The sequence below is a fragment of the Gymnogyps californianus genome, chromosome 12 (assembly GCF_018139145.2).
Source record: "Gymnogyps californianus isolate 813 chromosome 12, ASM1813914v2, whole genome shotgun sequence".
In the NCBI taxonomy this organism is placed as follows: domain Eukaryota; kingdom Metazoa; phylum Chordata; class Aves; order Accipitriformes; family Cathartidae; genus Gymnogyps; species Gymnogyps californianus.
In genome coordinates this window covers 21,696,343-21,710,593 of record NC_059482.1, presented here as the reverse complement: position 1 = coordinate 21,710,593, position 14,251 = coordinate 21,696,343, and the positions used below count along the sequence as shown (strand labels likewise).

Below are 14,251 nucleotides of genomic sequence, written 5' to 3'. Positions count from 1 at the left end.
AACTGAACCAACAGGTGGCAAAAGGCCTGTCACTCAATTTGGAATCAACTCCCTAATCCTGCAAAAATACACTGTAGTTACAGATTAAATCTTCAACGCTTCTTGAAGCGCCTCCCATTCTCTTCTGCAGCATGCCAGCCAAATGCTGACACAGGAGAAAAGAAATCATCTCCTTGATGCCCTAAAGCAGCAGAAAGGCAGGTACATAGCATGTTTTGCTTGTATAATATCTTATGCATACTTTGTACTGCTGCCATTTTGAAATGCCAGTTTCCTAAAAATCTGAGTTAGATTAATTATTGTCTGCTCTGGGTTTGAGCTAGCTGAAGACTCAGCATCCCTTGCTTTTGCATACAAGAAAACTGCAAGTGCAGATCTCTTAAGATGAAGTTTAATTACATTAAAGCTAAGTGAGATATTGCCAACTTTCCAAAATGGAAACTTCAGATTTCTACAACACTTTAGAAGGCAAACATCAAGTGATACCAGTGGACACAATTACATAGATAATGATAAAAGCAGTAAGAAAACCACTTCTACTCCGTGCATCTGTGCTAGGCGCAGAGTTAATAAAACAGTTTTTATAAGCCAGTTCTAGGGAACAGTGGTTAAACAAGAAAGATGAGCTAATGTTGCCCAGCCTGCAGTATGAATTAGAATTATCTTTACTCCTAGCAAAATGCAAATACTCAGTCTTCCTTCTTCCCATCACTAAGTTTGGCTCAAGCAATGAATTACCTCCTGGAAACATGGTACAGGCAGGAGAATCAGCAATGAAGAGAAACAGGAAGAGGAGGAAAAAAAAATTAAGTATTCTTGTCTACCTATGGGGACAGTTATCGAGGTGACTAAATAAACAGCCACAAAGCCCTAAACTCTCTGGTCCATGAAGCCCCATGTATTTGAAAAGCAGAAGGTTCCCAGAGCATGTCAGCTCTTAACTACTGGCAGTGCTGCCCATAGATACAGCTATGAGTCAGATTTTCTTAATGTTTGATTTGAATACCCTTTGCAGTAATCGAAGCCCATGACCTCTTGCCTTACACTCCTTGTGGTCGCCGAGAACAATTATTCCATTTCTTGCAGTAACCCCATTTGATGTACTCTGCTTTCTCACCTGTCAATCTTCTTCAGAAAAGCAAACACTTATTCTTTCCTCACTGGTCATGTTTATCAAATTTATACTCTCCTCATCTCCACACAGACACAAGGGGCTCTGTATATATTTAAAAACAAAGCACTGCCATCTTTGGATGAGAAAGTTGGAAAAGTAGTGCTCCAAAGGGAATTACACCGGCTCTACAGGCTGTAATCACACCTAGAGAACTTGAAAAAAGGCAGAAATGGAAGCAGGGAGCATCTCACACAGTAGCTCTTTGTTATATTTAATAGCTTGGTTTTCTTAACTCCCATATTGTAGCGCTCAGAGCAGATAAAACTGGCTGCCACCTGCACAGAAAGTGACCTTCCACTTCAATACGGCCAGAGAGACTTCTTTTAATTAAAGATGCATTGAATTTCAGAGCTCAAACTTGAGACGCTTTTTAGGGTTGCCTCATTTCTAAGTGAGTACCTGACTTAAGTAAGCACCACACTTTTTCTAAGCAGCTTTTGCTTCTACTGTTCCAGACAGGCATTAATGCCTTACAGACCTGGCACGCTTAAAAGTTCTCTTTTGAACAAGCATAAGCTATATTGCTTTGCAAGGAACTGCTAATGCATACAAACACTAAATACAAGCATCAAGTGAGGATAAATCTTGCTTTGCAGTACTCACTTCCAATCACGAGATATAAAATACTGGAGCTCCAAGAGCCTATGCTCACAGTCCTCCACCATCTTCTCAGTATATAAGTGCTCCATGAGGCAAGACAGAATCCTGCAAACAGAACAACAAAGTTAGGCAACAGACTGTTATAATCATGCTGAGCTTCCTTGTAACAGTTGGTGTTGGTGAATCTATGGTTCATTGGAAAGACTGATAAGACGTTCAAATGCAGTGAAGATCTTTGTATTCCTTCAAAAAGATTACATCTGAAACAACCGTATACCACGTTTGTACCCTCTTAAATGCCATTGTTTTAGTTATCTCAGCAAGTCTGATATATGACAAAATCATAAGGAATATTTTATATAAAATCTGGCTCAGGAGACAATATGTATCAGACCTGAAGATAAAGGCGACATTTGTCTCTGCAGTACGGGTTTGCTTAACCGGCCTTTCAAGGCTTGTTACTTTTCTTTGTGATATTGCTAAAGACTTCTGTAGTAAGAAAAATCAGCACATCAAATGTTACAAATTCAATCTAAGCACCTGAGATAGCCACGTCCTTCACCAGTGCTAAAATAGCCCTGTTATAAAAATACTAGCCTGCTTATATGGCAAGAATGAAGACAGAGCTCTGTTCACACCTCCAACCCTGTATGAATTGCTAGGATGGAGTCCATTATTTCCGGACAGGTTTTAGTATCTATACTGGTCAGCCACACAACCTTCACGGACGCCCAACAGAAACAAAAATCAGATGTACCCGAGAGCCACCTACATTGGGTCTCCAGACCGTATGTGCTTGCAGGCAGTCTGTATCACCGATTCACAGGCCTCATTCAACGCTCGGTCAATGCGGTAATCCGCACCGGGGTCAGTTTCTTGAATCAGTGTTTGAAGCTGGAAGAAAGAAATTACGGACAGGAAAACAAATTATAATAATCAAAATGAGAGCACTTACAACTTCTCAGCATGGCAATTCTATGCCAGTAACAACACTACCAGGCATGACCTCTGCTCTACAGTCGCTTATTTCAAATACTTGTGCTGTCAACTCAATTACCAGACATGGGAGTCCAGTGCTGCTGAACCCTAATTATCCTTATGAGGCAGCCCAGGGACATTGGATGAGACTAGTCACACATTGAACGTCAACTGTATACCTGGACCACTTATACACCATATACACCATATACAAAATGGAACTGGTAAAATTTCAATATTGTATTTTTGATCCATCCTCATCCCATAAGGCTGATGATACCAAACATGCAAATTTGACACACTTCCATGAAGACTATCTACTGCTCTAAACTGAAACCCAAATCAATGTTTAAAGACCAGTTGCCTAACTACAAACAAAGCTTAAAAACATTTTTGAATTGCCTGGAGAGGACACAAAAGTTTCACTGAAATACAGGATAAAATGTCCCGTTCTGCTGGCCCATGAAATATCATTTCCTCGGGTATGCCTGCTGAAGCTTTTGGAAGCCAGGGTAACCACAATTTGGTCTATATTAAACAATTTTTAATATATAAAAAGATAAAACTATATAATTATTAAATATTATTATAAAATTATATATAATATTGTATCATATATATACACATCTATAACAAAAGCAGGGCATCAGTTTTCATCTACTTAAGAGAAGCCACAGTATAAGTGAAAGATGAAAACCAAGTTTCCAAAGATTTAGCGAACAGGTGTGCCAATGGGAAGCTGTGGTATACCTGCACTCCTTTTGTGACTTCTAAATACTTTCAACTGTCATAGGTAAATACAGTATGAAGTTTTATCAAGTCCTTTCTTCTTGTGAAACAGTTATTCTGATTAAAGCTTCAGAAAAATAACTGTCTCTTATTAATACGGAAACATAATTTAACATCTGCAGCACTGAGCTTCAAAATCAGATCCAGATGGGTTATCTTCACACAGCCCATGACATCTGAACATGAATTTGGGAGGCATCTGCTGGGCCAGGGGAAGGGAGTTTGGGTAAATCTCATAGTGTCACTTTATCTATAGTTTTAGGGAGAGGAGTAGCCTTCTGGGCCATCACTCGGCCCAAGATCCTCACGTCCCACTTCATTTCCCACCAAGCTGCGAATTCCCAAAGACTGACATAGGGCAGACTGGTATCATCATTCGACAGGCAAAACACTTTTAGCCAAAACAAATTTGGAGCAAAAAAGAGACGGCTTGCTTAGAAGGCAACTGCACACCGACATCAAGTGGTCTACGCTGTTAACATCTTGACAGTTAATGATGTTTGTTACTGGGCCCCAGCCCAACTGAATCAAAAGCACAGTTACAATTTTATCCTCCACTTTTCAGAGTCTGCACCTAAACACCATCCAGGGGCAAAGCCCTAACATCACAAAACACGGGGAAGAAAAAAGCATCAGAGAACTGGAGAAGAGACAAGCTAGCGCTATTTATCCAATAGGAAGCTTGTAATCAAGAGGACAGACCACAGACTGCCTGGGAGGAACGCAGGATTTCCTGCAACTCGCTCTTGGCCAAAGTTAATTAGGCCCAGCCTCAGCTTCTAAGGGATGCAGGCAGCTCGGAAGAGCACTGCCTAGCAGGCACAAGCTGTTGATTCAAAAATTCTTGGGATATTTTCACTAAAAAAATAATAATAAAGAAACATTTTATACAACTCTGACAGCGGTCAAACAGAAGTCAACACAGGATCCAGGTAATAACAGGAAGCTGCACCTTGATCAGCAGGAGAAGTGAGAAGTGGTGCGTCCTTTACAAACTTCCTAAGAGTCAATGCAAGAAGAAGAAGAACATGGTAGCTCTGCTGGCATGCACACACAGCCTGCACGGATGGGCAGTACTCTGCATGTAAAGTGCTGGGATCGCTTCATGTCAGATGTTTACATATAAAAAAGGATCAAGTACGATTACTGGAATTACTCCCTCAAGGACAAATGGCTGAATAAAACCTCAAACCTGACACACACAGATTAAATAAACTGGCCAGAGTATTGTACAGGCAAGATTCTTCCTCAGGTCTCAGTTTAAGTGGTGTTTGTGTTGCTGTCAAGCGGAAGAGGCCAAAGCGCACTGGGTACGACAGCTTGGAAGCACCAGATCACCTCCCAGTCTCTCTGCCCTATTTTGGGTACTACTGCAGGATTCCGAGTCCCGATCCTCAACCACGTGCAAGATGTGCAGCAGCGAGCCAGCTGCCCTGACTGCAGGGGCGAGGGAATAATTTGGCACCAGTGATAAAAGTGAAGGTTTTATAGGATTTTCCTCCCTCCCACAACAAACCGTTGCAGCTGAAAAGCAGATGGATAAACTTTATAATCCTCTGAACTTTTATCCTGATGTGCAGCTAAATTAACAATTAACTATTAATTTATTAGCTGTATTAGAAATTGGAAGCAGAAATATCTGCCCTTTTAGCAAGGATTATAGTTTCACATGCTCAAGGGACTGAACAGAAAAAACAAAGATGAGACCAGAGCAACATAAAAGCCACGTATTTGAAAAACAGTTTGCCAGCAGCTCTAGTATAAAATATTGCTTCCACTAAGTGACACCATAGGTGCTAGACACTGCCAGTACAGCTGCAGACCTTTTATGGGCTGATGCTGACAATTAACAGACACAGGTATCTGCTGTCTGATGACCTACAGCATCGCAGACCCACCCTCCCTACGTGCAGAACGTCCATCTTTGAAGAGTAACATAACAATGATATTTGCTGAAGACCATTTAATGACTGGAACATATCCAAGCTGTATATTCTTCCCCAAAGCAAAGAAGAGCTTGTTTTACATGGGAAGATATGCTCCAGAAGTAGTATCTCCTTCCAATGATATTTTTTTTTCCTTAATAAAATGCATGCCCCTATAAAAGTACAGCAATAGTATAAATAATAGGAGCCTTATCCTTTGCTTCAGAACAGGCAGAGCGCTCTCCGAGATGGCAAAGCCAAACTGCAAACAGCCCTTAAGAGGGCGCATTGCTAGAGTGTACCTGTGATATGCTGGGGTTAGCAAGGCACTTAAGCCTACAGTTAGGCAAGATATGGCTGACCAAACACCCGGGAGTTTGTTTTTTTTTTTTTTTTAACTTAGGCTGAACCATTTATGTTACACAGAAAGCCATCGTTCCTCTACCATTTACAGAACTTGGGCATTTTGGCAAGTTCACTGAACAAAACTGAAATAAAAAAAACCACACAGCTCTCAGACCCAAACATCTAGGCATGCCCCTTGCTCAACAGCACGGTTAATTGCGAGCGCAGACTCTCATATGCAAGATCATGCTGGTTGAGGTGTCAGAAGAAATGAAACCCCTCAGATCAAGAAACTGGGGTTTGAGAAGGTTTGAGAACGCATTTCGTTGACAGTTTTAAGTACAAACAATCACTCATGTTCCTCACGCAGGAAAGGGTACGAGCAGATGCTCCTGCAGAAAAATAAAATCATGCATGTTCTTCGGTTATGGTTTGTTGTTTTGGGATTTTTTTGTGTTGTTTTTGGCAGATAGGCAAACATCTTCCTTTCATAAGGCAAACAGAATCAGAGCAAACCTAGACAGACAGGACAGTAAGTAAAAACAGATCCAAATTAGATGCTTCCCATTCCAATTTCCTCAAGCAAACTGTCTAGGCAAGTGTGTCTGAAGAATTTCAGGACTAGTGCTACTGCTTTGAGCTAGCCAAGAAATCAAAGTGCTGTATTAGCATTACCTACTGATGCTACTAAAAGCACAGGGACACAAGTTTTGACTCCACATAGAAAAGATGACATCTGGAGATGGGCCCAAAGCACTGCAGCAGCTCTGCTGGGACAACCCCAAAGCAACCGTGTTGTTTTCCTTTGTTTCCACGGGTGATAAGAGAGAGACGCCACAGACCAGTAGTTCCACCATCAACAGCCACATCAAAAGATCAATCTGAGAGCATCAGCACCACGTTCCTGAAATTAGAATTGCCCAAGAACATCAGAAAGCAAGGATCAATGTCAGTCAGCTTTGGTCTAAGCTGGACTTGGGCTGAAGCCATGTGGACCAAGCAGTAGCCAGGAAGCAAGCAAGCAGGAGATGGCTGAAGCAGCCATCCTATCTGCAGATGAGGAGCCACTGCAGGTACGACGTGATAGGAGCTCTCACCAACATTACATTGTAAATAAAAAAACCCAAAACAAATCAGTCGTTGCTCTTTGATGCAGTCTGCTTACTAGTTTTGGAAACCCCAGCACAGGTCAATCTTTCCCCCATGAATGAATTTACCGAAGCAGCACTTCTGAGACCATCCACATGTCTCAAAGACTTAACTATACTGACATACGGCAACGAATACGCTGAGAAATCAGCTTCAGAAAAGCATCAGTGGCTCAGCAGAAGCATACGTCAAAGGTGCTCTCTAGGTACCCAAAAGGAAATGAAGCAGCTCCAGCTACTATGAAGGGATGGACCTCTCTAACTTGCCTTCTTCACAGCCTGTCATACGGGCCAATTTCATATGACAGGCAAGTTTGAGCCTCTTGCACAAGCCGCACAGTATCTGGAAGGGTTTCAGACCTTTTCTCTTCCTTACAAAGATAATTTACCTACCATAGAATGTAAAAGCAAGAAGCTCATTCTAACACAATAAATCAAAACAGAACAAAACCAGTGACAGCCAAGACAACCATTACCATTCACATACAAAAATATCAACGGTAAATGATTTAGTACCTCAGACGTCGTAGGCAGCTATATAATAGCACCATGCCAGTCCTCAGGAACACAAAGCATTGGAACATTTATCCTACTCTTGCAATCATCTACTTCCTCTTGCCCATAAAAATATGGACAAACTAATCGTATTTTATAAAATCAACACTTAATTTGCTCCTGCTGTCTTTTGCACAGAGAACAAAACACAGGTCATTCAACTTGAAGGGCAGTCATTGACAAGCCCTGCTGTTGCATCTACTTACTGTACAAAAATAAAGCAGTAGCTTAAGAGAACTGAAAAAAAACCCTACAGATTTCTACAGATATTCTTTTTCCCCAAGTGTCTGAAATCTCGTATCACTTTTGGGGGTCCCCTGCCTTGACTTACGACTTGTTCTGAACATGCACTTCATAATCTGGAAGTTACTCCCAAGATAAACTGATCTTCCGACAATTTGCAAATAATCAAGTTCTGAAGCAGCAAGTTCAATTTCATATTTAAACAGAAACAAGCATTCAGCTTTTCACACAAATGTTGCAAAGCATAAGTCACACACTACAGCTCACCGCAGAAATGACTCAAACTGTACAGCTGCTGCACCAATACACCTGGTATTTATGCAGAAATAAGCTTCATCACAAAAGCATCCTATGCCTTACAAAAACTTAACAGATACTCATTTATCTTTGATAACATCACAAACTGGCAACGTTTTGGGCTCAGGCTTTAAGCTACATTTACACTGAAAATGGACTACAGTGGTTCTGTATATTGCAGGAGGTCAAGAGCATACATCTCCCCGAATTCCTACATCAGCACTAACACTCCCTAGCCGTTTTTGGCATTGATGTCACTTTTCCAGGCTCATGGGTCATTAAAAGCAGGTATTAAGTACAAAAATGTAATATCACATTAAAAAGCACTAATGAGTTTGAACAAATATTAAATAATTGTTTTAATTTAAAGAGACTACAAACAAGATGCATCTGGGCCAAAATGGGAGTTTAAAAAAGGCAAAAGAATCATCCTATCTTAAACAGGTATTTTGGAGAAGAACGACTTTTCCTTCAGGGGCTGCAACTACAACAACGTGCAGCAGTATGTTGTACCTACCTGTCCCTGAAGTTCCATTTCCATCGTTTAAGCTGAATGAAATAGCAAAAATAAAACTGAGTGGAAAGGTGCTTTGAGAAGATTTAGTGCATTTCCAAGCACAGCGCATAGGGGGAAAAGGGAAGGAGAGGGAATGTTTTAAAACTTATAAAAAAGCAAGTTTGCCTACATCTTGCACCCAGGAGAGAATTCCATGATTTGAGCGCTGCTGGAGAAGAACTACTGGAGATCCAGTACAAAATCCAGAGCAAAACAATGCAAAATGTATTTTTTGAGGAAAACACATTACTAATGTTAATGCTGCTAGATACCAAGTTACACTTCATACCATGACAATGACACAACAGCCTCCAGCATTCATTGGTACCCGGCAGAGCCAGACTGCCTTCAGCACAATCTCTATCGCAAGGCAAAACATTAACAGACAAATCAGTGCTTCTACCAACTAGGCAACCTAGAAGCGAAGTGATAGAAAAGCATCTTACTGCCTGCTGACAATTCAGCCCGACGTTTCCCTTTTCGCCCCGTACTACTTTCATCAGGCAATGCAGGGTGCGACCCTTCCGATGCAGGCCTGAGCAGTGGTGTTCGATCTCCCCTCGGCAGCTCAGGATGATTTCTGGGCTCAGCGAGAAGTCTTCCATTAGCATGCGCCGGTAATCCAACATTTCACCCTGGCACTCGCTGCTCACTTGTCGACCTGAGCCAAGAGAAGACGACGAGATTTAGTATTAATGCTTAGCAGAGCCCTTCTTGACCTATGCTACCATTATGTTGGAAGAATAGGGACGACGTCCACACTCTGGACACCAGATCGCAACAAATGTGCTAGAGTGGACATGCTGGGGATTAAACTAGTTGTTATGGTAGCTCCTGTCATTTAACTGAACCTGTAAAATAGCCAATCTATGGCTTCATACACAGCTTTCCAAAAAGAATTCCTGAAAGATTAGAAGAATCTTATTTTGGGTTGCATATTACAGGAGTTGCTTTTGAAGAACAGCTGAAAACACTCAGTTGATCTGCTGTTAATGTAGCGTAGGTCAGCTTTTCCCCGTATGCTCACAGGCTCATTTTTCCACTGTAGAAATGGGAGTCACCTCTGGTAATTTACCAGCTTGATATGTAATTGGGGGAGGAATTTGTCTGGGCAGCAGGTTAAACATTTTCTGAGGAAAAGGTTTTCTAGAGCAATAGCACATACTTGCTCAGGAAGCCAAAACACAGAATAGAATATGTTACCAAGAGTATATACGGAGCATCTAACAAACCACTGTAACTGTGCAGAAATCTACCTTTAATCAATGCTTAGATCTGCTATAAGCTTTCCTACGGTCCCCACGTAGACAGTTTGTTGGCTTTTTTAATCAAAAGGAACATGTCTTTTTTGCTATGCCCTCCCCCTAGCCCCCATCACAACCTATTCATACGTGTACAACACCCCAGGCAACAGAGGCCCTATATCCCAACAGGGGCTCCCAGGCATTACGATACAGGCATGTGGAGGTGTGTGGAATAATTAGCGTTCCTCCTGGGCTATGCTTCCTGCACGAGCCACACGCTGCAGAACCTGTTCCACCGTGAAAGTGGAAGTTAATAACTGAACAGCAGTTTTCTGCATGTAATTCAGGAAAGCACCTGCCCTACTGCAGGGAGAAGGAAAAAAAAAAAAAACCCACAACGTTTCCACAAACAGCACACATCATTGCCACATCAATCAGAAGCAATGAGTTATTCAAACTCACAAATGCACAGATGGCTTATGGTGTTAGGGCAGCCTTTCCCTCCCGTGCCAGGGGCATTGCAGCATGCAGCCCTGCTGCTGTATCAGAAACCACCCAGCTGCATGCCAAGGGGGAAAACAAACAATTCTCCACTGCAGCTCTAGACAATATAATGTGTTGTTTTACATGTTACAGCAATTTCACAGAGAACCTTTAGCATGGTCCTGCCATATATGGCCCTCTAATGCCTTTGGGACAGTCGCTGGTGTTAGGACATCTTCAGCTTATGCTAACTTAAGTGAACAAAGAGAATATTCTCACACTTACCTTCCTTCCATATAGGAAAAACTGGAGTTAAAGAAATTAAGGCATTTACCCAAGCTACTGACTGCAAGGAAAGAACATTACTTACAGTAGGCAGAGGACTGAGTATCCCTGGCTTTCCCTGAGTGATGATAAACAGGTTCTCTTCTGTGTTTTAACCTAGTAGCATATTTAATCCTTACTACATAAAGGAGGGAAAAAAGCTGCTTGAATTCACAGTGAATAGAAGGATTTGCAATTACACATCATCCATCCAAGTGGGATTTGCTATTTTGCATTTTAAACTTCTTGTCTACACAATAGGAGTCAGCGTTAGAGGTTTACTCAGCTATTCCAATCCTCAAAACAACAGTGATGAAAGCATTATGATGAGGAAACTTGCCTCTGAACAGAAGTTTGGAAAAGGTTACTTGGAGAAGGGGAGTAAATACATGTTGAAGCTGAAGGTCCAAGAGAAACTTTTAAAATGAAGGTCCCAGCAAGTCACACATCTCTTGATTGAACTCCACTTACCTCTGTGCACAGCAGACTCTAAGCACATCAACAGATAGGAAAGCCTGGCTTCCCGAGACCGAGGAAGGTTCTCCACATTACAGCGGTACTTCTTCAGATCACTTTTACAGGACTTCGCCAGCGAGTAACTGACTTTGTAGTCCTGGGCAATCAACTTCTGGCGGGTCGTCAGCGCATCACGACACTGCAGGAGACACATTGGGATGGCTGAATGAGCTTCCGTGTGCTGGTGGCGGAGAGCTAGACCTGCTGCTATTAAGTTTTCAAGCTGTGTTTCAAAAGACGACTGACACTTTAAAATTCACGTGTTTAAGCTAGACTGCAGTTAAATTTCGTTTGCCTCATAGAAACCACAGAGTTAACAATGCACACCGAGGTCAACAGATCAAGAGTTTTAAAGGCAGCAGCTCTCTGCAGAGGACTTCTTAAAACTGCACATTCATCCAGCTTTTTGTGAAGAGCTATGGCTGAGAGCGTGACTCATTCTCGGTAACTAGGATCAGTTGCTGCCATTTATCCCAGCTGTGGTACACACTCACCCCATGCCCTCAAGAAACAACTTTTTCCAGTCGCATTTACAAAATGGTGTGTTCTTTGGACTTGTTCTGCAACGTGCCGAACAGATGACAGCAGATAAAGCAGTCTAACCATGGGAATTTCTAGCCATTTTCCACAACTGGTGAGGCTCGCGAGGATGCACTGCGGCCAAACCCGAACCCAGCAGCTGCAAGAACAACCCTCTAAATTTCATCCAAAAAAGGGCCTGTAAAAACACTGCTACGCTTCATAGCTTTTGGTTTAAATTATACGAAAATTAAATCCGAGGGCGGCAGATAATTCAGAATAGCTCAGGCAAATTTGTCCATTCTCGGCCTATTTGAAAGGAAGGAAAACTGTGCATGTGTAGGGTGGGGAGAACAGGGAGAAATCTCGGCACAAGGAACAGAGAAGCCCTACAGCCCTCTCCCCTTCCTTACATCAGGTTTTTGACTTTTCTCCCCCTCTTTCCCATACCTACTCTAGGACCTGGAACACCCTACTCCAAGATATTCCCACCCCCTCTTTCATGCTCCCATCTCTGTGCCATGACTGGGATCTTGGGACTGGACAGCCTTAAAGCTCTGGACATAGGGAGATACCGGCTCGCAGATACCTCATCCCCCAAAGCAGGGAAAGGTCGGGTACAGCCAGGGAGTCCAGCCTGGTGAGCAGTTTTGGATTACACAAAGCAAGCCACCCACTAGGCAGCTATTGTCAGCTACACATGTACGCAGCAGCCGATGTCATCAGCAAGGAGGGACTTTTTACTGGGTCACAGCTTCTACAAAACCAGTGACTTTGCAGATGGTCCAACCCCGGCAACCACAAGAGCGAGAACTAGATTTTGTGTTCTTCCTGCTCTGCAAACTGCGCCCTCAGAGCATCCACCCCTCTCTCCCTACCAAGTAATCTGCTACAGCTTTGTCTAACCTCGCAGCATCTTACATTCATATCTTAGACGGCTGATCATGGAAAAGACCCCTCAAAAACCACCACTGTCCTGTACAACCAAAAACAGCTTAAGCAAAAATAGCAGTCCATTTCAGTAACGCGCTTGTACAAAATGAAGCTTTGTTTCAAGCCCTCAGGGATCACTCTCTCAGTTTTGAATTTGTTAATTGGAACCAAGCTTTCAGATAGCTAATACATTTAAAGAAAAGGAAATGAGTCTGTTCCCTCCAGGCCTCTGAATTGGGCTCCTTCAGCAGAGCTTCTCCCAGGAGGGCTTTACAGATACCCATCTTCGTATCCTTTCAGACAGATGATATAATTCCATATAATCCCAAACACTATGATGCTGCTTCTGAAATCACTGAAGGCATTGCTGCCTTCCCAAAACACCTACACCAATACAAACTCTTTTCAGGTCTGGCTTTCCAGAACAACTTTCTTTGTTGTTGCTGAAAAGTACATCTTCAGGAAAAATATAAGGAAAGCTTCAGTAACTGAACTGTGCATCTTTCCCACAGAATTTGGTGTTTCATAGTCAGACACTCATAGCCTTGAAAACAAAAGTGAAACACACACAGCATCCTGTGCTGAGACATTTGGGCATTTTGTTTCTAATCTGTACATTATGACAGCATTTATCCAAGGCTTACCCCAGCATGGTGCGACTTCTACTTTAAACACTCAATCACAGTGCTACCACTCGAGCTCCATGTCTACCTTCCCAAATTACCGACCCAAAAGCTTTGATTTATTTAAATCCTTAACTTTAAAGGCTGTAACTCGAGTACAATTAATTCAAGCCACCAGCACATAGCTGGAAACACAAACATATCAAAGTAAAAGCATCTGTTAAAGCAGTCGGTTATCTGACCACATAGATGATGGATTTTCCTCAACACCGAAAAAGAATAATGTAGCCTGGACTGATGAATGCATCTGATGATTTCTGCATTAAGGATTTGTCTCACTAAGACAGATACCTACCTTTTCACTCATTGATTCTTCAAACTTGTGATTAAAGAGGCACTTGTAGACTCGACCTTCCCCAGCCTGAGTCTGTGAAACAGAACAGTAACATTTACCATTAAAGATAAGACTTGTAATGCTTAACGAGCAGGCTAAACTACACCTACAGAGATTTATTTTTTAAACTAGAAATATATTAAAGTTAATATTTCAAATGACAGTGATAGCTTCTATACCATAAAAAAACCCACTTTTAAATTTTATTGCATTAAAAAAAAATCTGGTGGTGTTCATCACCCTCTTAGTGCGAAGACGCTCAGCTGATACAAGCTAATTCAGACTGAACAATGCAGCTTTCCAGCTCATTGCTCCAGGGATAAGGAGTGCTGCAGGCAGTCAGACCAGGCTTACCTCGTGCAACAGCTACCGCTGCAGCGGGGAGCGGTCACTTACCTTTGCTGCCTCCTCCCCATTCGAGTCGTTCCACTCCCTGTCACACCAGCTCTGATGCCCATTAAACCATTTATGCCAATTCAGTTCATTAACCCACTGGAAATAATGCTTGTTTGTTGGGTGAGTGAATTTATTACCAGATTTATTGCAAAGTGACAGCTACAAGGTGTCTGTTTTCAGTATTACACGATCCTGCTCAGGCTCCACTC

At 42.2% G+C, this 14,251-nt stretch overlaps 1 protein-coding gene across 1 annotated transcript in view; it reads right to left on the bottom strand.

Moving 5' to 3' along the window:
• GLG1 (golgi glycoprotein 1) overlaps nucleotides 1-14,251 on the bottom strand; it is an 88,260-nt gene that overhangs the window by 20,256 nt on the left and 53,753 nt on the right. Inside the window, exons 6-10 of the mRNA XM_050903724.1 lie at nucleotides 13,608-13,679; nucleotides 11,133-11,316; nucleotides 9,057-9,271; nucleotides 2,547-2,668; nucleotides 1,778-1,879 (exon numbers count right to left, since the gene is read on the bottom strand). Coding sequence (XP_050759681.1) covers nucleotides 1,778-1,879; nucleotides 2,547-2,668; nucleotides 9,057-9,271; nucleotides 11,133-11,316; nucleotides 13,608-13,679 — 695 coding nt within the window. The remainder of the gene's footprint in view (nucleotides 1-1,777; nucleotides 1,880-2,546; nucleotides 2,669-9,056; nucleotides 9,272-11,132; nucleotides 11,317-13,607; nucleotides 13,680-14,251) is intronic.